Source organism: Mchenga conophoros, linkage group LG20, assembly GCF_057382185.1.
Source record: "Mchenga conophoros isolate Kocher_MC1m ecotype Shallow Benthic linkage group LG20, M_conophoros_male_GT1.1, whole genome shotgun sequence".
NCBI lineage: Eukaryota > Metazoa > Chordata > Actinopteri > Cichliformes > Cichlidae > Mchenga > Mchenga conophoros.
In genome coordinates, this window is record NC_140545.1 from 25124758 (window position 1) to 25148880 (window position 24123).

The 24123-nt window shown below is 40.1% G+C and overlaps 1 protein-coding gene across 3 annotated transcripts in view; it reads left to right on the forward strand.

Moving 5' to 3' along the window:
* LOC146550917 (dedicator of cytokinesis protein 3-like) overlaps positions 1 to 24123 on the forward strand; it is a 55552-nt gene that overhangs the window by 24268 nt on the left and 7161 nt on the right. For all 3 annotated transcript variants that reach the window (XM_085259255.1, XM_085259256.1, XM_085259257.1), the window contains exons 9-42: positions 229 to 383; positions 564 to 645; positions 725 to 785; positions 876 to 1023; positions 2035 to 2123; positions 3551 to 3676; positions 6726 to 6850; positions 6929 to 7091; positions 7222 to 7328; positions 7954 to 8125; positions 8203 to 8300; positions 8681 to 8764; positions 8864 to 8964; positions 9076 to 9157; positions 9562 to 9732; positions 10370 to 10562; positions 10720 to 10847; positions 10958 to 11104; positions 11213 to 11311; positions 11404 to 11498; positions 11692 to 11767; positions 11893 to 11993; positions 12088 to 12146; positions 13827 to 13975; positions 14088 to 14173; positions 14284 to 14310; positions 14403 to 14498; positions 14588 to 14648; positions 14754 to 14847; positions 17954 to 18102; positions 20372 to 20458; positions 20717 to 20821; positions 22097 to 22238; positions 22659 to 22825. In XM_085259255.1, the coding sequence (XP_085115381.1) occupies positions 229 to 383; positions 564 to 645; positions 725 to 785; positions 876 to 1023; positions 2035 to 2123; positions 3551 to 3676; positions 6726 to 6850; positions 6929 to 7091; positions 7222 to 7328; positions 7954 to 8125; positions 8203 to 8300; positions 8681 to 8764; positions 8864 to 8964; positions 9076 to 9157; positions 9562 to 9732; positions 10370 to 10562; positions 10720 to 10847; positions 10958 to 11104; positions 11213 to 11311; positions 11404 to 11498; positions 11692 to 11767; positions 11893 to 11993; positions 12088 to 12146; positions 13827 to 13975; positions 14088 to 14173; positions 14284 to 14310; positions 14403 to 14498; positions 14588 to 14648; positions 14754 to 14847; positions 17954 to 18102; positions 20372 to 20458; positions 20717 to 20821; positions 22097 to 22238; positions 22659 to 22825 (3825 nt within the window). The remainder of the gene's footprint in view (positions 1 to 228; positions 384 to 563; positions 646 to 724; positions 786 to 875; positions 1024 to 2034; positions 2124 to 3550; positions 3677 to 6725; positions 6851 to 6928; positions 7092 to 7221; positions 7329 to 7953; positions 8126 to 8202; positions 8301 to 8680; positions 8765 to 8863; positions 8965 to 9075; positions 9158 to 9561; positions 9733 to 10369; positions 10563 to 10719; positions 10848 to 10957; positions 11105 to 11212; positions 11312 to 11403; positions 11499 to 11691; positions 11768 to 11892; positions 11994 to 12087; positions 12147 to 13826; positions 13976 to 14087; positions 14174 to 14283; positions 14311 to 14402; positions 14499 to 14587; positions 14649 to 14753; positions 14848 to 17953; positions 18103 to 20371; positions 20459 to 20716; positions 20822 to 22096; positions 22239 to 22658; positions 22826 to 24123) is intronic.

Consider the following 24123-nt stretch of genomic DNA (forward strand, 5'->3'; position numbering starts at 1 on the left):
ACTCTGTTCATCTTTTCACATCCTAATTGGGATGAAATCGTTCATCTCTACTGACTCCACTATAAATAGACTCTAGTTACAACACTGTAAAGCTTATTTATGAATTTTTCAACAGTTTCAATACTTCCATTGATCTGTTTAATAAACATATCTATATACAGAGTGGCAGGTATTTGGCTTCGCTTGCAGTGTGGTCTTGTGAGCGGTCACTTTCTTTTTCGTTCTCAGGGTGATAGCATAAGACAGCGCCATGGTGACGGTTGCCGTGTCCCTGTGTCGCACCACCTCTTCATCAACCTGAAGAGCTTCACTTACAACAGCATCAGCGAGGATGCAGATGTCTTCTTTTCTCTGTACGACAGTCGCGAGGCCAAACAGATCAGGTACACCGAGGAGCCTCAGCGCGCACATAACAGCCTTGAATGGGCTTACAGTAAAGTACAAACTGTATCTGTTCAAGAGCACAAACATACATGCACATCTACACACAGTCTCTGCCCAGCAGATTGAGGCATTCTGTGGTTGTCAGACACTCTGAAACTGTGATTTGGCTTCGTTTGCAGCGAAAAGTTCATGGTGAAACTGAACAAAAATGGAGGACCAAAGAATCCAGAGAAGGTTGATCGCCTGTGTGCTCTCTTCACGGTAAGATATTTGTACTTTTTTTAAAACTTTTTTGTTCCTTCTTGAATCTGTTAACATTTGTTTTCCTGCCTCTCTGTAGGACCTAAGCAGCAAAGACTTGAAGAGAGACCTGTACATTGTTGCACATGTCATAAGAACGGGTAAATAACAAGTGTATGATGACGTCTTACTCATGGTTATAACTTTTTAGTGGTTCTTCTTAGCAAATTATTTCTCTGTTTGTTTTACAGGCCGAATGCTGCTGAATGACTCAAAGAAAGGCCCACCGCATGTGCAGTATAGGCGACCTTATGGCTGCGCTGTACTTGCCATGAGTGATGTTTTCCACACCATCACCGACCTCAAAGAGGAGAAGGACTTTGTGCTCAAAGTTTATACGTAAATATACCACTGAAGCTATTCTTCTTTTTCTTTTTCTTCTCCTTCTGCTTAGCCTTTTCATTGCTGTAAGACTTCTTGCTTTTGTGAATATAGGGTTAACGAGTCTGTGAGGAGCAGCAGAAATCTGTAAATGTTCTCGAAATGTTGAGCATGACAACCTAGTGTTACACTGCTGATGCTTGGTGTGTTTTTGACCAGAATGATAATGAAGCGTCCTCTGGAAAATCAATAGCTTCTCACCCTGGGCCTGAGATAGGGCACTTGGCATGTTGTGAATCTGGCTGCTTCTGTTAGGCTTTGCCACAGAAAGACACTCCTGTACACCAGCCAGCCCAGCGAAGGAAGGAGACACAGAGAAGGAGAGGGGAAGAGGCCGAGAGAGATGACACATAGATAATTGAGCAAAGATAGAGGACAAAGCAAAAATAACGCCACGCTCAGCATATTTTCTTGTCAGTCAACAGTTAGAGTGTCTCCTCGTATCTGCACTGTCCTTCTCTGAGCTCGCTCCCGGTCAGTGATCGTCTTTACACTTTGCCATCCAGTTACGTTCTGTTTTTCTTGTGGAGTACCATACAGCAGCTCAGTGTGAAATAAAGATTTCTCGAATAGAAAACCGCCGTTTTTATTGGCTTTCTCGGTGGACACAAAGATCCCTTCCCTTTAAAAAGGAAGCAGTGATTCAGTGCTGAGCTGCCTCCAAACTGTCGGCTCTTATATCGCTCTAGTATGTGCATTTCCCCATGCCTTTCCCAGGGGCCTTTGGGCCCACAGTAATGAAAAAGGCTGGTAGAGAGCTGACTGTCAGGTTTGCTTAGTGCGCTGTGCATTTCGGCTAATGTGCTGCTTGATAGCACCTCCCCCTGCTGCTACCTTTTCTTCAGGAGGAAATCGGCTCTGGGACTCATGCTGCTCGTGCAGTCCCCATACACACAGTCCTGAACCATCCATCTGGACCCTCTGATGGGTGTGTTGTTAACAGCCTTCCCCAACTGTCTTTCTCTCCAGATGTAACAATGAGAACGAATGGTACCAGGTACATGAGAACATCATCCGCAAGTCTAACACCAAGTATTCAGCCCCCAGCACCAACTATGGTAAATATGCTGTTTCTGCTGATCTCCCATTAAATTTCCACCTCTGTTTTTCTTTTCTTTTCTTTTCTTCTTTAAATTAAAAATACAAATATAGCCTTGTTTCCAAAAAAAGCTAGTTAGATGTAAACAATAACAAAACTTCCCATATTTAATTCAAAATTGTAAACAAACAGCACACATTTTTTTAAAAAAGAGAAAAAAAAAGAACATTAAGCTCATCTCGAAGCCAACAACACATTTCTGAAGCTGGGACAGGGGCATGTTTACCACCACGTTGCATCACTTCTTTTTTTCAACAAAACTCTGTAAGTGTTTGGGAACTGACAAGACAAATTGCTGGTGTTTTGAAAGCCGACTGTTGATATTATATTTCAGCTTTTCAGGGACTTCATTTGTTGTATTTCTGATTTGTGATATTTTAAATATTTTCAGTAGTTGACAGGTCAACTGCTGCAAGGAGGCCAGTTTAGCGCTGGGAATCTTTCATTGTGGAGAAGAATCTATGTTGGCATTGTATTGCTGAATCAAGAAGGCTTTTCCTTAACGATAACAACTGAATGGCATGCTGTCTATAGCCTTCCAGTGTGCACAAATATACCTCCACATATTCTGGCTATCTAATTGTGCACTGATAACAAGCTTGCTAATACCCATTCCTCTTAAAACAGACACCCAGAGTTGTCCACAATTTAGTGGGCAGTGGAAAACTGTCCTGTGATTCGGCTCACAGGACTCCTCGGTCTGTTCTAAATGGGCTCTGGTGTCCCAGTTTTATTTAAACTTAGTTTTATGGGGGTTTTTTGGACAATTTTATCTGTAACCTTTTTACAACTGTACTTAAAAATGGGTCTGTTTAACTATAAACTTCTTAATGAAAACAAAAGACCTTTATATTCAACTGTATGCAACACATGCAGCACATGCAACTCAGCCAATTTGTTTTCTGCTTTCAAAAGATCGCCTCGAGTCTCGTTAAACCGTCTTGCTTTGTGAAATATTGAAAAGTGGAGAGACTGTAAGGGTTGATCTTTCATAATTCACTGTTACATCTCTCCCTATGAGTATCTCATAGGTTATTTAAGACTCAAGCCTCACAATAATACGTCCCCGGATTTGTGCAAAACCCATATTTTCCCTCGATTCTTTGTGTAATTCCAGAACCCAATTTTTCCCTCCCTCCTTATGTTCTGGCTCTGATCACGTCTCTCCATTCACTCTTCTGTCTGTCTTCTCCTCCCGCACATTCTGACTAATGTCCTTTAAATACCCCTCTGTCCCTCCCTTCTTACATCTCTCTTCTTCTTTGTCCCTGTGCTGTCTTTTATTCGATTCTGATTTCCACCCACGACCTCACACCTCTTCATTTGCCCTTTTCCCAATTTACACACGATCATTTATGCCCACCATCCCTTTGCCCCTGCCTCCAGGCCTCATCATTTCCCTGCAGCTGCTGCGAGGTGAGCTGGAGCAAATCAGACGGGAGAACCAGGCTGTGTTCAACAGGGCTTTGGCACTTACACGCAAACTGGGTTTCCCAGATGTCATCTTGCCAGGTAAGGAGGCAAAAAGTAGAGGGCTATAATGGACAAAGAGAAGTTCAGTGTACAGCCTCAGCTTTAAACTGTTAAAACATCTAACTACATGCAACCTTTACTGTTTTAATGCCTGGCATCCACTAGAGCATCAAAAAGCGAAAATCATCTGAGCAGGTAGCAAAGAAAACTTGACATTCGCCTCCTGATTGGATGTTATAAGTCACATAAATTAATCCAAAAGGTTTTAGCTTGGCTCACACACCTTCAGTTGTTTAATCCTTTATGGGTAATTCTTGTCTTGTCCTTCTCTGGCAATTGATTATCTTTGTTTTCCAAATATACAGGAACAGTTCCACCTCATTACTGGTCCAAGCAAAGAACTCTCCAGTCTTACTATTAGACCAAAAACCAACCCTTTGCTTTGTGTGTACACCGGCAAATGAATGCCAATATACGTGAATGGTCATGTTGCTCGGTTTACAGGCATGTTATTATAGCTATTCCAATCTGGATAGAGACTGGAAAACATGTAGGTGTGAGTAGCATATTGCACTAGTGGAAAATAACACAGTAAGTACATTTACTCCAGTACTCCACTAAGGTACTTGCACTACGGTAGAACATTTTCATTTGATACTGCTTGGTACCCCCACATATCATTGTACTTTTTCCTGCTGATGTCTGTAGGTGGTTTAGCTGACAGAAGAATGACTGTACTATTTATCAGGACTTTACTTTAGAATATGGTACAATTTATAAAGCATAGCGCTTGTACAAAGTGTATGAAATCAGTGAGCTTGCATCACATTTCAGGAGTCTTTAAGTAATCTTTGTTTAGAGATGATTCTACTGTAGCCCTCCCTGCTTAGAGAGTTTGAAGCTCTCTGTATAAAATAGTTAAAACCAGCGGATTACAAATCTAATGTTATATACTCCACGGCCACTTTGTTGGGTACACCTGTTCTGCTTCATGTTAACGGAAATATCTAATCAGCCAATCATGTAACGACAACCCAGTGTACAGACATGGTCATAATGATCTGCTGAAAAACTCCGTATCAGAATGGGTGAGAAATGTGATTTAGGTGAAGATGGCATGGTTGTTTTTGAGTATTTCAGAAACTGCCAGTCTACGGAGGTTTTCCCACAAAGCCATGCCCACTTTTTACAGAGAACGAGGATAACCTTATTCTTCTTCAGACTTGTTGATGCCAGGCTGGTTTGAACTTACAGGAGAGCACCTGTAACTCAAATTAGCACATGCTACAACCAAGGTATCCAGAAGATCATCTTTGAACCCACAACATAATGAAACTTGAAGCAGATGGGCTACAGGAGCAGAAGACCACACATGCCACTCCTGTCAGCTGAGAACAGTAAACTGAGGCAACAATTCACACAAGCACACCAAAAACAAGCAATTGAAGATCACAAAAAATGTTGTTTGTTTTAATGAGAGTCAATTTCTTATAATTTGGCCAAAACAACATGAAGGCACGGATCCGTGCTGTTCTGTATCAACAGTTGAAGCTGATGGTGGTGGTGGTGGTGACATAATGGCGTGGGGGATATTTTCCTGGCACACTCTGGGCCATTAGCACCAGCTGAACATCATTTAAACGCCACCTGCCTGTGTATTGTTGCTGACCATGTCCATCCATTTATCACCACTGTGTATACTATCTTCTGTTGACTGCTTCCAGCAGGATGAAGCACCATTTTACAAAACATCAATCATCATAAACTGTTTTTCCAAGCATGACAATGAGTTGACTGTACTTCAATGGCATCCAAAGTCACCAGATCTCAGTCTAATAAAGCCCCTTTGAAGTGTGCTTAAATGCAAGATTTACATCATTGTGCAGCTGACAAATCTGCAGCAACTGTGTGATGCTGTCATGTCAATATGGACCAAAATCTCTGAAGAACGTTTTCTCTGAAGAACGTTTTCCACAACGCTGGATTGTGGAAAACCTGGCCATTGAGAATTCAGACTCTTTTAAAGGTAAAAATGGGTAATGTACAGTACTAGTAAGGTATACCTAATGAAGTGGCCAGTGAGTCTATACGCGTGACACACAAAAACAATTTTTTGCAGGAAAAAGACTTTCCCTTTTATACCAAGTACATTCAGCTTGTGTTCTCTGTGTACTTGAACTTACATAATAAGTAAGTAAAACTTTTAATTGAAATGGCGTTATGCTATGTTGTTGCCACTGCAAAGTACTTTTTCCACTCCTGGTGTTTTGTAGACTCTACGTTCTTCGCTCTCTCTCTGCGCGAGATCAGAATGTAGGTCAGGTGCAGAGCAGATTTTAAAGAGCAGAGGTCTTTAAAGATAACTCAAAGAAAGAGAAAAGGGAGAAGTGTGTTTATTTCGGAATATTTCATCAGCTGACATTGCAGTGCTTTGTGTCTACTGAGAATGCATAATCCTGTCCTCTCCTCCCCTCTCCAGCTTATTTCCAGTTAGCCTGAAATACCTCCCAATATCACTCCTTGTGAGTCATCTGTCCCCAAGGAAATGACTTGATATAAATAACTATAATCTGATTTTATAAATAACTGCAATATCTGCATGCACTGTTGCTACTGATATTTCTTTCATTAAACTCTGACCGAACAAAAGGTGCTGAGGCAGTCATGAGCTGGTTTATTGCAACTCAGTGGGGTCACTTTGCATTGAGGAGAATGCGACATACAGTGCACATTCAAGTCCACATGAAGGCTTAATTTATGTTGACCGCTCACACTTCCTCTGTGGAGCAGAGGCTCGCATGAACATGGCTGGAGACAGGGTTGTTGTCGTAGTTGGGGAATTTCAGAGATGTCTTTGCCTTCCTAATGCAGATTAATTGTTTTCCAACTCCAAACTTCCAGATTATTTTTTCATACTCAGCTGACCTCAAAGTGATCTTACTTGAGGCAGTCACATTTTCAAAAGTCCCTCTGGAGCCACAAAAGGCTTCATCATTTTTCTCTCTCTCACGAACAGCAGCGTTCTCTCTGACAAATCTGTGAAATCATTTCCCCTCTAAGTAAAATTCGGGCTGTTTAATTTTCCTAGGTGACACACGCAACGACCTGTATCTGACCCTGGAGCGGGGGGAGTTTGAGAGGGGTGGCAAAAGTGTCCAGAAGAACATCGAAGTCACGCTCTATGTGCTCTACGCCGACGGCGACACACTCAAAGTATGACGCATGTGCACATGAGTTAATACGTGCCATATCGTCAGTATATGAACTACAGCAAGTCTGCTTTTTTTGCAGGATTGCATCAGTTTAGGCAGTGGGGAGCCTAACACCTCTGAATATCGCTCGTTTGTCCTGTATCACAACAACAGTCCTCGCTGGAGTGAGATGGTCAAGCTGCCCATTCCTATAGACCGTTTCAGAGGCTCCCACCTACGATTTGAATTCAGACACTGCTCCAGTGAGTCAGTAATGCAACCCAGTGGCACCCCCAGTACACACGTTTATTCGGATGATTGCTCACAGTATGCAAGGTTTATGCAGCATAGTTAAGTATATGATTCAGGATACTGTGATGTGTTTCCTTTCAGCTAAAGACAAAGGGGAGAAAAAACTGTTTGGTTTTGCCTTCACTCCTCTGATGAGAGAGGATGGGACCACACTCTCAGATGAGAGTCATGAGCTGTATGTGTACAAGGTAAGATGCTGCAGACATGTGGTGCTCTGCAGCAGCTGTAGAAGGTGACTCATACACGAGTGAAAGTCCTGCCTTTATGCAATATCTCATCCTTGTTAGCTGCCTGACATGTCGTCAGTTTTTGATATGTGATCATGCATGTGTACTTAGCACATTAAAACATAATTATATAAATAACTGAGCGAAACACCGAGGTCTAGTGTGGCACTTGGCTGGTTTTTTTTTTTACTGCTCCCAGAGAGAAGAGCCAAATTCATTTTCCCATTTACCATTTTTGACTGATATTTTGCTAAATACGCTACATATACAAGGCACATTCACATAGAGCTTTTATACTATACACGCAGGGCTTCTCCTAACATGCACGTATTCTGATGGATAAATCTGGGGCAGTTTTGGGGGTTTGGTACCTTGCCCAAGGACACAAGGACATGGAAGTTGGAGGAGCCTTATGTTTAGTGTAAAACCCGCTCGACCTTCTGAGCAACAGCTGCCAAAAGCCACAGCTACAGCCACCCTGTTATTGACTAGAACTGCAGCTCTTTTTGCTGCAGTATTCTTTCATTAAATATTAATTGTCCACATGTGTGTGTCCAGCTCTTACTGTTCCATTTCAATCCTCTAGTGTGATGAAAACGCCACCTTCAGCAACCAGGGCCTTTATCTGAGCCTGCCCTGCTGTAAGGAGGACTTTAACAGCTGCCCCAACCTACCTGCTAACCTGCCCTTCCAGAGAAGCCCCAAAGAAACCTTCTGGGTCTCTACGATACTCTGCTCCACCAAACTAACACAAAATGGTAATCTACCACCTTATACATGCTGCTCTTCCATGCTGTGTCTTCCTGGTCAGCTTATTTGGCTTTCTTTCTTTCAGTGGACCTTCTGGCTCTTCTTAACTGGAAGGCCCACCCAGACAGGGTGTTGGACATCCTCGGTCGACTACGCCAAATCAGCGGGGAGGAGATTGTCAAGGTTATTATTTCTGTAACTGTAGCTTTACTGAGTTCAGTTTTTTTTGACAATATCTGAAGATCATTTGTTTTATTATCCTGTTATGATTTTATTTTGTTTATTTGCTAAATATTGTGTTGTTGTGATTAAGGAGTAGGATTTCTTTGTGTGCATCCAAAATACACGTAAAGTTTTTGTAGTATTTAGAGAAATTGCGTTGAGCTGGTCTGTCGAGCGGTCACATTAGCGTGTCAGGAAAAAAACAGAAATGTTTTTAAAATGTTTGTGATGACGGGGCTATCCTTTTTTCTTTTGTCCTTGTTTCTATTTTAGTTAGCAGTAAAGCCTTTAATGCGATGCTTGTTTTGAGACGTGCTCTTTTTGTTCCCCTCTCTTTGCAGTTCTTGCGAGATGTCCTGGATACGCTCTTCTGTCTTTTAGATGACAACACTGATAAATACGGGCCGCTGGTTTTCCAGTCTTTGGTAAGAAAATGAAAGGAGCTGTACTCACAAATTAAAATATGTATTGTGACTTTTAGGTAGAGGAAGTGTTTTACAACTTATATGTATTTGTGTGCTCAGGTCTTCATCATTAACCTGCTCAGGGACAGCCGTTTCTACCACTTCAGACCCGTCATGGACTCCTACATACAAAACCACTTTGCAGGAGCTTTGGCATACAAGTATAAAAACATTTACCAAATTCTTTGAAGTTAGTCTGTAGCACAAATAAAGAAGAAGCTCAGGTTCTGGTTTTGCGCAAAGTGTCTTACTTTGAGACAATTTGTCTGCAGAGAGCTGGTTCGATGTCTAAAGTGGTACATGGACCGTTCAGCCGAGGTCGTCCGACAGGACCACATACAGGAAGCCATGAGGGTAAAGTCTCGCACTCATTCGCTTCTGGTTCTTCCTTGGCTCATTCTGCAGCGATTAATTAGCATGGCATGAGGAAATGGTCAAACAGATGTGCTGATAAGGAATAATGTGACATCGTATGAGGCCTCAGGAAGCGGATGTCCTTCTGAAAGAAAAGCTAATGAAAGGAAGTTATTAAAAATGACATACAGAGTGCAGCATTTCCATGTGCTCTTTGAATTTCCTTTGTGATTGAATCTCTTAAACAGATACTTTGTCACAGGGCCTGATTAAAAAGCATTTGTTTTATGTATTGATTTTCAATATTCAACTCATCCAGCATGCAAGTTTCATTCTTTGTTTGGAAACTGATGAAGTGAGCACCAACTGACTCCCTATCTACATCTCCCCAACAATCAACTCAGGCGTTAGAGTATCTGTTCAAGTTCATCGTCCAGTCTCGTATCCTGTACTCAAGAGCCACCTGTGGGATGGAGGAGGAGCAGTTCCGAGCCAGCATCCAAGAGCTTTTCCAGTCGATCCGCTTTGTCCTGAGTCTGGATAGCCGCAGCTCAGAGAATCTGGTGTTCACACAGGTCAGACGCTTCACGCTTCAAACTACTCTCAAAATCCCCCTTATGTCACCTGCTCACCAGCCATTTTTATCTTTTGTTATAATTTTTTTTTGTAATTTTCAGTTTTATTCACTCTCAGTTTGCATTCATATTTCATTGCTTGAGTTTGTTAACTTCTTTTATTCCTGTGACTTTTATTTGTTGTGTTTTTTTGATTGATGCTTCCATCCTTCACTGCCACTGTTGAGCCCTCCTTGGCTTGATTTTTGGACAGTCTAGGGCTTTCATCAGCTGCATGCCTCTCTGTGTTCATGCTCCTGGGCTCTCGTCCTCCTCAGTAAGTGACAGCGCCCCCTTGTGTTTGTTCCACAATGCAGCAGATGCTGCACAACCTGACCCTGGATCTGAAAGATTCGATGTTTTAATTTGAGAGTAAATATAAAATTAACTAAACCGTTTTGTGCATCAACACATTTGCTGGATTCCTTTGAGTTTCGGCTTAATTTGTTTTTTCATTTTATGTGTGTATGTCATGGAGAAAGGCCTTTTCATTCATTTGTATTATGACTTTCAGTTTATTTGTAGCATCTTTGAAACTGAATTTTTGTTCCCTATGTATTCTACTAATTGCAGCTCTGTGTTTTGTTTCCCTCTCAAGGCAGCGCTGTTGAACAGCTTCCCTGATATCTTTGATGAGCTGCTACAGATGTTCACTGTTCAGGAGGTAGCTGAATATGTCAGGGGCACCCTAGGGAGCATGCCCAGCACAGTGGACATTGGCCAGTCTATGGATGTGGTCAAGCTGCAGTCTATTGCTCGCACAGTCGAGAGCCGCCTCTTTTTCTTCCCCGGTGAGACAATTGTGAAGGTTTTAAGAAAATGTTTTTCTCTGAAGATGACAGAACAGCATGGTCTGACAGTTTCAGCCCATGCAAATCTAATGTGCGTAAAGTGTGTTTTTCGTTTTATATTCAGTTTGCTTCCTTCTTTTCTTTCCCCTTTTGCCAGAATCTCGTAGTATATTGTTGCCAGTGGTTTTACATCACATCCACCTGCATCTACGCCAGCAGAGGGAGCTGCTCATTTGTTCTGGGATCCTGGGCAGCATTTTTTCAATAATCAAGACAAGCTCAATGGTACAGATCCCTGTTCTCTGTGCATACTTAACACATACTGACGTATTGTATGCTAATGTTTTTTAGTTGCGCTGCATCCGTCAGTTTACTCCTTTGGTTTTTGTTTTCAGGAGTCTTCTGTTCAGGAGGAGGTGGAGATGATGGTGGAGAGCTTACTGGATGTGCTGCTGCAAACTCTTCTGTCCATCATGAGCAAATCTCACTCTGTGGAGACATCCAGAGGACAAAGATGCCCCCAGTGCACTGCTGAGATAACGGTAAACTGTCGCGCAAGCGGCATCTTTGATGGACAGTAAAAATAAATTCCATTTAGTTCATCTTTTTCTTCATTAACCTTTCTGTGCCTGCGATGTTCTTGCATGCAGGGGGAGTATGTTTCCTGTCTTCTGTCCCTGCTCCGGCAGATGACGGAGATCCATTTTCACCATCTACTCAACAACTTCCACAGCAAGGAGGAACTAAAGGTGGGAAACTCTCTGAGTCTCAAAGCTTTGTGCAGTGGCCTATTTACTACATTTCAGAACTGCATACTCTTTCTTAATATATTCCTCTGCAGGAGTTCCTGTTGAAGATCTTCTGCGTGTTTCGCAATCTGATGAAACTGACTATCTTCCCCCGTGACTGGAGTGTCATGCGGCTCCTAACCAGTCAGTGAGTCTGCTTTTTCCATTTCTATCATGCAGTCTTTGTCCCAGAGATGGTAAGGGAATACAGCCAACCATTAGATCAGGCTTTCTTCAGATAATCCTACTCTGAAGGTGACGCTTGTGTTGCAAAATGTTTCATCTATTTTTGGCACCTAGCTCATTTTGTAAGCTGACAGGGTAATGTTTGCTTTCTGCAGTATCATCGTAGTGACAACACAGTTTCTGTCTCCGGCACTGCACAAGAACTTCTCAGATGCAGATTTTGATTTCAAGGTGCGTGTTAGGAGAGCAGCTAGTGCTCACTACACCATGAAGCCACACAGCAGCTAACTAGCGCAATTTAAATGTCATTCAGTGTTGCGTTTCTTTACTTTTGTTTATAATTCTTTGTCTGTCAGGTGTGGAACTCCTTTTTCAGCCTCACTGTGCTGTACATCAACCAGCCCAGCCTGCAGCTGGAGTCATTAGGTCCTGCAAAGAGAAAGAAAGTCCTAGATAAGTAAGAGTTTTTTAATTGTGTGTGCTTTCTTCCAAGCATCGTGTTAATTATGTCATTTTCGACATTTGATCTCTTTTTGCTGTTCTATTTGTAGGTATGGTGACATGAGAGTTATGATGGCATATGAGCTCTTCAGCATGTGGCAAAAATTAGGTTTGTGATGCCCACTTTTAGCACAGACACATACATGTATCACTAACAATTACACTACTGTACAAAATTCTCAAGCCATTCCTCATTTCTGTTTATTTTGATAGGAAAACTGGGAATTGGGTGGAACGACTTATTGAAACGTGCAAAAATCCATGAAAAATAGTGACTATAAGGCAAAAACAGAGTTTTATAGTTACAATGTGCTTGAAAGGCAGTATTTGGTATGACCACCTTTACTCTTCAGCACAGCCTGAGCTCCTGAGAATAGTTCTCCAGGCTTTTTGAAGGACGTTCAAAGCTCTTCTTTGGATGTTGGCTGGTTTTTGTTCCATTCTTTGTCACGATGATCCCACACTGCTTCAGTAATATTGAGGTCAGGGCTCTGGGGAGGCCAGTCCATGACTGATAATGTACACTTTTACTTCATTGACAGTGTGTTTGGGATCATTTTCAAGTTGAAAAATGAAGCCTAAGGCAATCAGAAGCATTTTAGATGGTATTGTGTGGTGGAATAAAACTTGACTGCACTTTTCTGGCTGCACCACCAGCTGAAATGCGGTCCCAAATCATGACAGATTCTCCATGTGTTTTAGAATTGCCTGTAGACACTTGCTGTTCTACCTTTCTCCTGACCTCCTCTGTACATATTGAAAGCAATTTGAACCAGAAGTTTCATTTGGATTAAGCACTCCATGAAACTTGTGGCCACTGATGCATTGATGTCAGGTGTCCTCCACTTGACCAATTTCCTCAAATTCCACTAAAAAACTCACCATTTTCTCATATACCAAGTTTGCAGCTAATAGCTCTTTGGGATTCACCTTGCTAGCAAAACAATATAGTTTAGGCCCATCAAACTGTGGTATTTTTTGTAGCTAACAAAAGAAATTAGAACAAGTGTGTTTTTGTGACATGCTTCTAGCAACAACATGCATAAAAATACAGTTTAGAACTGATTGTATGCTAAGTTGTTGTTGTGTAGAAACAACAGAGGTTCATTCTTTGAATCAGGCATGTTTTTTTATGCTTGAAAAACCAAGTGTTAAGTTACTTAACATCTGTTTACATCCCTGCAACCCTGCATCCAATTTAGAGTTGGGGGGTTGCTGGAGCCTATGCTAGCTAACATAGGGTAAGAGGCTGTGTACACCTTGAAGAGGTCACCAGGCTGTGGCAGGGATAACACAGACACAGACAACCATTCAATGACCAATTAATGTAACCCCACTAACCACATGTCTTTGGACTGTGGGCGGAAGCCGAAGTACCAGGAGAGATCCCACACAGATACAGGGGAAATATTCAAATTCCACAAAATCCAGCAGGTGATTGGTAGATTTAAACCCAGGACCTCCTTGCTAGGAAGCAACCAGGCTAACCACCATGCCACCCAGAAAAAAAAGGGATTTCTCAGAATGTTTTTTGAAAATGTACAAGTACAGTGACTGGAAAAAACATGAATGACAGAGCAGCTGATGCCCAAAGAAGAACTATTAAACACCCTCAGAAAACCTGGAGAACTATTGCTCAAGACCACTTTAAAAAAGTAAAATAAGTTCGGCTACTTCATAGCAAAGTATAAAGAAATAAAAGGTGGCTCAAGACTTTTCACAGTACTACGTATATCCATGAAATTAGTGCAAACAAACTGGTCTGTCTGTATGAATCTTCTTAATCCAGGAGACAATAAGCCACACTTCATCCCAGGAATGATGGGTCCCTTCCTTGGTGTTACGCTGGTTCCACAGACCGAGGTTCGAAATATTATGATCCCAATTTTTCATGACATGATGGATTGGGAGCAGAGGAAAAATGGAAACTTCAAACAGGTAGCATAATTATGACATTGCACTATGAAATGAACCCATTGTTAGCTTGCAGCGATGGACAGGCTCTTTGTCACATAACATCTTTTGGCTGAATGTGTTTGTGCTTGTGTAGGTGGAGGCAGAGCTGATGGATAAGCTGGACAGCATGGTGTCGGATGGGAAAGGCGATGACAATCACAGAGAGCTCTTCAGCCTGTTGTAAGCATCAAACCCGTGTTTAGCGAGCCTGTGTAGTGATATTCAGGATAATGCCACTCTATTAGTATTTCCTTCTAACACGCTTCTTTTTTGTTTTGTCGTCACCCGAGGACCCAACTGTTTGGTCCGTATCCAAGGTGAATGGACTGGCAGACATATTTATTCATATGTGTTGCATTTCTGTGCTCATCGCCTTTGGTAAAAATGCTTTAATGTATTTTCTGTGCAGCCTGCTGGAGAAGATTGAGCAGGAGACCTGGAGAGAAACAGGAATCTCATTTGTCACATCAGTCACAAGACTTGTTGAGCGAATACTAGATTACAGGTAGGCTAAAATGTAGTTGTCATCTTAACTATGTTGCTTTCTAATAATAAATCGCAGAGCAATAAGAAGTAAACACGTCATATTTATAGGGACTGCATGAAAGGAGATGAGATGGAGAACAAGAAAATTGGTGGCTCTGTCAATCTTATGGTGAGAAGTTTCATGAGTTTTTATTCTGGATTTTATAAAAGCATATATTAATATTTTCAAAATTGGGGAGACAAATTCACCATTCGTGTTTATTTTGAAAATCAGAACTTCTACAAATCAGAGGTCAACAAAGAAGACATGTACATCCGTTATATCCACAAGCTGTGTGACCTGCATCTCCAAGCAGAGGACTTCACAGGTACCTGAGATATTTAATGGAATATCCTTTAGAGTTTGCACATGAGAATTAAATAAATGCAACAAAAAAATGCAAGATTTGACCTTCTCTCTTTGCCTCTGTGCAGATTTTAATTCAACTGGAGTGCAAAAAAGTCTCTTTTATGCCAGTCTGAGATACTGACCTTTCATATTGCTGTTTTATGACTGCACAGGACAATGATGCAAGCAGCAGAAGGGAGGATGCTATTGCTGTGTAGTCATAATTTGCAACTTTGTGGACTGTTGTTATTAGCCTGCTAGCACTACCCCCACAGTTTTTAGCCACACACACAAGTGAATTGTTCCTGGTGAAATTCAGTTTGACTTCATGTTCAGGAGAGCGTGTACACGTGCATACCCTTTGATGGACGTCTCCTTCATGCTCCAGTTGATTTATTACTCCTGCACATGAGACTTTACATACTTACTAGCTTTGCTTCACATAGTTGGGGTTTTTTGTTGCCTAAGAAGAATGAGCTATTGAGCAGGTAGCTGCAGTAAGTCAGCTTTCAGCATCTGACACTCGGGGATCGTCCTATTCAAACTGGGGGAAACTTCACTACAGCTGACTGGATTCTTTGTTGGGCTGCAGATGAAGAAGATAATAGAGAAACTAATGGTGTGCTAAAAACAGAGACATTACACAAGTGTAACGACACCCATGGTTAAATAGATAGCTTAATATCAGGTAGAGATAATTATGTGCTGTTAGCTTAACATTAAGAAGTCAAACTATTGCATGGCGGTTGTACAGCCAGCTTTTTTATGTAAGTTGTAAATGTGAGATTTATATCACATTTATCCATTTTATTTGGAGAAGAAGGGGCTTTACAGTACATTTACGATGCGGTAATGTCACTTTAGTCACATAAAGCAGAAATCAGGGGAAGTTGTCGCGTAATCTTACTGTGTAAATGGCTTGTGTGAGTAAAGCTTTACTCACATTATCTCACATTATCAGCAGTGGTGTTATTGTGTGCGCATAAATGTAGCCAAATGTGACTAATTGAATTCAATCTTATTCATTGCCGCTTATGTAAAACAAACAACAGGCAGCTGGGAAAATGACCAAAACACATTTAAGTGTCCAGCAGAGTTGGGTGTGATTGCACATGTGGTTATTGTGTGAATCAGAACCAACATTAAAAAACTTTGCTTTTTTTTTTCCAAAATATGATTCAATTCAGAAGGTGGGATCAGCGGGTACAGTGGGTTCGTAGTGCTGGAACACTTACTTTTTTTTTTTTTATTATCAGTTAATCTGCCAATTTATGTGTTTACCAGATTAATCATTCATTATGTAAAAAGTCTTCTTTGGACACAAAGGATAATCAGCATAAAATGGATTTTAGTGGAAGCCTAGTGTTGGTTGAAAATTCAAATAGTCCAACCAACACTCAGAAACTCAAGGAAACTTAGTTTATCATTTCATAAGACAAAAATCAGCAAATTGTAACAACTGAAAATCTTTTTGAACTAATAATTTCAGTTGTACTTTATGTGACATTACACCTACCAAAGTGTGTTGACTTTTTCACAATTAACAAAGAGTCCATAGTGGAGACAACTCACTATCTATTTGTTTAGTTTAATAAAAAAATTTTATACTCCTCACGGTCAGAAAAATAAACAGAGAGTTGTTCATTTCATACTTAAAAAAGTATAAATACTGGCTAATATATATATATATATATATATATATATATATTTTTTTTTTTTATATATATATATAAAAACACCCAGCACGCCCCTGCGGGCGGTTTATCCTTCAAGCTCGGGTCCTCTACCAGAGGCCTGGGAGCTTGAGGGTCCTACGCAGTATCTTAGCTGTTCCCAGGACTGCGCTCTTCTGGACAGAGATCTCCGATGTTATTCCCGGGACCTGCTGGAGCCACTCGCCTACATATATATATATATATATATATATGTATACGTGTATATATATATATATATATATATAGAGAGAGAGAGATAGATATAGATATATATATATATATGTACAGACTTAGTTATTTAATAAGTGATGCAGAAGATTCTACGATGTCTTTTAACTCAACAAGACCGAGGCCTATTAACTTCTCCTCAGTGATCACAATTGACTTATTGGACACGACTAAACAATTCAATATGCAGCCGAAATCTGAAACTGCCCACACGGAGAGGCCAAACGCCTTCTAGAGAAAAGGTTTATGGTCAGTTGAGACAAAGATTGATCTCCAATCTACAAGCTACAATTGGCTACAATGACAAGAGACATGTTTGGACAAGTAAAGGTGAGGCTTCAGACCTAAGAACACTACAACGCCAAGCATGGTTGTGGTGGCATCATGCTCTGAGGCTGTTTTACTGCCAGTGGTACTGTTACATTAGACAAAATGAATGAAATAGCAACCTCACCTCAAATCAACTTGGACATAATTGGATATTCCAACAGGACAATGATCCCAAACACACATGAGTATTGGTTTTGGAATGGATAAAGCAGGCTAACATTAAACTTCCTAAAAAATTAATTGATTACCCTTAAAAGCCAGATCTGTGCCAGGAAGCCAACCAATTTAAATGGTCTCTGCCATTCTGCCAAGAAGAAGGGTCCAACTAGAATTACATTTACCAAATATTAGCAGAGGTGTATTTCAGCCTATGAATATACTTTTGGTCTTGCTTGAATTAGAGAAAATCCAAAATGAATTCAAACTTGTGCACACAATTCTTGTTTTGTTTTTTTTAAACTCATTAAACATGTTGTATGCTGCGCAATTAGTAAACCCTGGAAAAAAGAATGATTCAAAGAAACCATTAAATCCCAAAGTTGCCATGACATCCATGCCCATGATTAGTCAGCTTCAGTCAAAACTATATTATAGGTCTGATATGGTGTTAACTGTGCAGATGCTCCCTGTAGTCTGACTGCTTTTAAACAAAACCATGATTATCAGGGGAGCTTAGGTTCATCCGACTGTTTTATGTCATACATCATCTGTTCACAAAAACTGGACAAAAAAATGTAACTGTGCCTAAAGCCTTTGGGTTTTTACTTTTATAGAAGGTAATCTCAATTTTTTTTCATACCCTCTTGACAACAGAGGCAGCCTTCACCCTCCTGCTGTACTGGGAGCTGTTACAGTGGGAGGACCGGCCCCTAAGGGATTTTCTTCACTATCCCTGTCAGAGCGAATGGCAACGTAAAGAGAACCTGAGTCGTAAAATCCTCCACTACTTCAACAAGGGCAAGGCAAGTGAATATTTTTTATACCTTTCCTTTGTCTCCTGCTCCTGTTTCCGCTGACTTAAATCCAGTGTTTCATGCAAATGTTAAAGGCCTGTAATTTCTGACCTGTGCTAACCTCTGACTGCACTGCAGCGGAGCCTCCAGCAGCGAGTCAAATGAGGAAATGAAGTAAAGGCTGAGTTAACTTTATAGTGATGGATTGATATTACTAGGTCGTGCTGGACAAGTCACATTTGAAGCTAAATCAACTTAGATAAATGAAAGCGACATTCAATTTTATAGCTTTTTTTTTTGCTTTTTGTTCAAAGGGCTGTTTGTTCTCATCTGCAGTGCAGCTGCTCCCAAGTATAATCAGATTTCTCCCTCATTAAATCTGGGAGTGAGTCAGAGTCTTGTAGTGCTTCTATTCAATGTTTTTCCCAAGTTTTTAGTGTGTTTTACATCTTTTGCCAGCCCCAGTAATTGCATATCTCCTCTTATTTTTCATAAGTTAGTCCTGCATGCTTCTGTTAAACTAGAATTCAGAGGGGCAAAAGAAGCACTAACCCTTCACCCAACCCTGCAGTGTAAAACCATGCTGTATAAAAGCTTTAAAATGTAATTTCATTACTTATTAGCATTTTAAACTGTAATTGTGTTATTATTACCAGTATAGGCTCTTTATGAATATTTCTGTAGAGCATTAATGCTGTGTTAGGTGGGTAGTGGAGCTACTGTTCTACTATTCTATGCAATCTTCAGTTGTTACATCTTTTTACTGTTTACTGTGCAACCCAATCATCATATGTGGAAAATCATTGCAACTAAAACCAGTTAAATTAAGTTAAGAGTTCTCTGTGCTAAAGTAAACACAGGCTATCATAATACAAATACAAACATGCTGCCTTTGCACGCAGCAGCGAGGGTCAGATTTCTGTTCAAATGTGATTTGCTTCCCAGAATCATTCCTCCCTGGCTGGTATTCATCCACCAAATTGAATTAGTTGACTGGTGTTGCTGCTTTGGAGAGGACAATGCCCTCTGGACTCTGGGAGCAGCTGAGAAAGAAATAAAAGTGGCCTCCTTCATTAAATCAGTGTTATTGCTGCTCTCGTTTAAAAAGGGAAGCTGTTCTTTACCTGCTGCTGCATTTGTTACAGTTCATACACGGCGAACAGAAATCTGTATCTGTTTAAAGGAAAGCTTGTGAAATAAATGATGAGACTTAGAAAAATGTTTCTACTGTGTATGAATCAGAGAGAAAACAGCTAAGCGAGGTTACGTTTTTAGATCTTTAATACTATGCTCGTCTTTTCCTCTCGTTTAAGCACAATTTTAACACATTTTAAATGTATTTTGTAACACATTTAAAATAAACTATGCTAACCACCTTCACTTTCATACACCGCTCTGAAAAGAAATGTGACTAATAATGCTAGTTTATTTAGCAGCAACAAATTGTATCTATTAAACATTCATAGCATAATTACAATAACACAATAATAGAAAGGGCTTTGCAAAGCAAATAGATTATAATTAAATAAATAGCTTAAAAAACACAAATAAAACAAGGATTAGGAAATTGAAGAAACAGTGGGAATAATATGACAGGTTAAATGAAGAAATAAAAAAAATGATAGATGAGGAAAAAAGCAGATTTAATAGAGTTTGGCGAAGTGGTTTAAAATTATATGCAGTTTGCTGCAGTTCAGTTCTCCCGGTAAGAGTTTCAGCTTTTACATCATTGCAATTTGAATTGTCTAACATGAGATGACTCAAAAGTCTTCACATGAATGAAAAACATAAAAAAGTTCAATTAACCGAATACAGTTTTGCAATAATAACATAGAAAATAAGAGTTGACTAATCCTAACTTTACTGCATAAAACTAATACTCATACTTTTTTTTTCATATTTCTTTTAATCCACCAGATAATTTTTTTCAGTGTAGATCTCAGTAAAGCTGCTCCTGCTGCTGGTAATGAAAAATGATGAATGTAAGGTAAAACTGCCAGTAGATAGCAGACTCAGCAACACGTTCTATCACACATACCAATTAACTCTCTTATATGGAGAAATGGAAAAAATAATATTAATAAAAGAAAAAGAAAACCTGAAATCATAATGGTCTCTTTGCACTAATCTGACAATTTAGATGCTGAAATTGTTCCATTTAAAATCTTAATAACCTACAACCTTCCCAAAACACACTTTTAATGTTATGACATTTCTCTTGATTATTAAGGATAAATCAAGATTTATTCTCATTCAGCTTCATTTTATGACTTTGCAGTGCTGGGAATATGGAATCTCTCTTTGCCGGGAGCTAGCTTTCCAGTATGAGACTCTATATGATTATCAGAGCCTCAGCTGGATACGGGTAAGTCCCTCATGTTCCTCATTTCTGCTTTTATTAACAAACAAGCATCCTTTGTGATGAAGAAGGTGGTAGTGTTGACAGCTTCCTCCGTTATCATCATGCTCTGTTATTTGGTGTGACGCGTGCACAGCGGCAAACACAATGTCCTAATTACCTGTGCACGCCCACACTCCCAAGAAAATGGAGTCAGCTCAGTAATGTGTGTGATTGCTCGATTATTCATCTTGACTCTTTTGCATTTTTTTCATTCGGTGACAGAAAATGGAGGCAGCATACTATGACAACATCATTGAACAGCAGAGGATTGAACCGGAGTTCTTTCGAATGGGCTTCTATGGCAGGAAGTTTCCTTTCTTCCTCAGGGTAGGACTTTCCAAATCCAGTCTGACACAGATATAATCCTGCCCATGTGTTCAGATGTGCACTTCCACCATTGCTTTAACTGCAGTAGGCTGTGCAAGATGAGAAGTTAAAAAGTAAGATTGTTTACCAACCATTACTACCAAATATGTCATGGCCATCCTGACAGATTTTAGGGTGATGCATTAATTTCTTCTAATCTAAGTAAGTCTGCCCAGTGCGGTCCTCTGACAACAGATTTATTTGCACTCATTGCCTTGCCTGTTACCCTTAGTTAAAGTAGCTATAATCTTTTTGTTTTGTTTTGTTTGTTTTTTTGTGAATGTATTAAAGAACACTGTGAAAATTATCCTAGAATTATCACCTAAATCTCTCATTCCTGAGGGCTTTACAGAGGCTTGTTTAGTTGTCTGTCCTATTACTTTGCTCCCTGTCACTTCTTTCATACACTACAAAGACCATAAGTATTGGGCTACTCATTCATTACACCTACAGGAGCTTGAAATCCATGCATGAAACTCCCATGCACAGTTTTTGTGTTAATATCAATGCCAGACAAGGTGTGGAGCTCAGCAGAGCACTGGTGAATTTTACACACTTGGTGACCCCACTATGTTGCCTGCAACTTTGCTGAGTTGCTGTGGTTCCTAAATGCTTCCACTTACAGTTTATTGGGGAATATCTACGAAGGAAGGCATTTCACAAACTCACTTGTCTTACCAGCGACGTCCTATTATTGTACCACACTCACTCAAATTCAGTGAGTTCATTAGAACAACCCATTCTTCCACAAATGTGGTTAATTTTGTAATTTGCTTACTTCAATGTTCAGTAGCTATAAAGAGTTAGTTCTGCGCTTGGTTTTAGTTAGTAGATAGTCCACTAACTGAAAAACCACTGTATGCTTTTCAGTTAGTCGCCTATCTACTGCTGCACATAAACTATACGGACACAAGTATTCAGCCTCTTAATCTTTAAATTAAGACGTTCTCAGTCCACTTGTCACTGATGTATAAAATGAAGCATCTATCCATTCAGTTTGACTCTACAAACTTCAGATTATATATTTATAGTCTGACGAGTGCACTGGAAATCCAACCATACGCCCTTTCTTGAAATGTAATTTATTTGTGCAATACCACCTAAATTTAATAGTAAATCAGACAGTACTTGAAAGAATTAAGCAATGTCCAGAGGAATGCCTCACTTAAACTCTGAGAATCATTTGCAGCAGATTCTCAGCAACATTTCGGTCTTATGTCTTTTCTCTTTCTCCAGAACAAGGAGTTTGTCTGTCGTGGGTATGACTATGAACGGCTGGAGGACTTTCAGCAAAGGATGCTGGGGGAATTTCCGCAAGCCATCGCCATGCAGCATCCAAACATTCCAGACGACACCATCCTGCAAAGTGACGCTCAGTGTATCCTGGCAGTTTCACTATGGCTAAAACGACTTCATTATTTTTTCTTTAGAGTGAGAGACCATTACAACATCAGTCCGCAGATGTTCATATTGCATTGAGTCATTCGAAAAGCAGTAACCAGATTTATTTTGCATTTTTGCCTGGTAGATTTAATGACTTGAAAAGCAGAGCGATTGCTCCACGTGTTGTGCATTTTATTGGCTTTTGATTACTCTGCTAAGCATTTGAGTGTTGTTATTAGAGATTATTACAGATTAAATACTGAACTAAACACTGAAGTTGATTTCCAGGGTCACACAGGAAAAACTAAAGCTCTGTCTAAGTATTTCTTTTCAACATCCCCTCTGCTCTTCCTCCTCAGTGAATATGCATGTATGTCGGACTTTGTCTGTCACTTCCTTGACACTTGGCTTCTAGACTTGCAGATCTATGCGGTGACTCCAGTGTCAGACATTTCTGATGTGCCTCAGCTGGAACGTGTGCCTGAGAGGATCAAGAGTTTCTACCGCATAAACAATGTCAGCCGCTTCCACTATGACAGACCTTTCCACAAGGGGCCCAAGGACCGCGAGAATGAGTTCAGGGTACGTTGAGCCCGCAGTGCCAGCTCAGCCCATTTCTGACTCACTGTTTAGTTTTTTTTACATGAAAATACTGAATATGGCTGTAACGCTATTATAAAACGCTATTATAAAACAATGAAACGGATCCAACTCTGTGGAAATTGCAGAGTAATTATGCAGACATTTTTTCATTTAAGAGACATAAGCAGGTATAGGTGACGTAAGCAAGTGCAACACTTAAGGTGGCCACAGGGGAGTGCCTACAGCTCTTAGACAATAACGCCTTTAAAGCCCTTTAATGCCTTTAAATTTCTCTGCTACGTAATTGAAGATAAATATAATTAGATTTACTTTATTATGAGCTATGAGAAAAAATTGCAACAAAGTTAAACCAAGTGTTAATAAGATTTTTAGTATTAAATCTGGTCAGCTAAAGTCAATATTGTCACATTTGCCGCATTATTATTTGAGACACATTCTGGTTTAATAGTTCTTCTGTGTGGAGTAAATTGAGTTTGTAATATCAGGTTTTCATTCAAATATGACTCGCTTGTGTAGCAACAGTCACTGAATAAAATGTGACCACATCAGTCGTAATCACTGCAAAATTGAATAATGCGTGAAGAGGAAAAGCAAAACTGCACTAGCATGAAATAATTATAGGCACATAACATATATAGATACAAATAAATATACACTCATCAGCCACTTTATTAAGTACATCTCGTTAGTACCAGGCCTTCAGAGCTGCTTTAATTCTTTGTGGCATAAATTCAATAACATACCTCAGAGATTTTGACCCACCTTGACATGATAGCCTTTCCTGAATGATATACAGCAAATGATACAACGATGAAACTGCCTGCCTATCTTATGTATGAATTTGGTTCCTTCTTAACATTTTCAGATCACTCAGTGCAGCATGTGACACAGTAACGGTTTAAAATGTGCTGAAACCCAGCAGCTCCTTTGGATATAATTCTCTTCATACATTTGGGAAATAAATTCTTAATAACCTCAAAATCTGTTTGAATGTATCTGCTGGAAATGTCACCATCAAACGATGAAGCGAAATGTAACAGCGCACAGAGGCCGTGGTAAAAAAAAGTCAGTGATGAATAATGGTCTGATATTTAGATCGGCAGTTTCTGAAATAGTCAGGCCAACCCATTTGGCACCAAAGACTATTACAAAGTCACTTAAATCATCTTTCTCCCCCATCCTGATGCTCGGTTTAAACTTCAGTAGCTCATTTTGCTTAAATGAACACTTTAGCATGTGTGCCTAACAAAGTGGCCGTTCAGCCTATGTATTGGCTT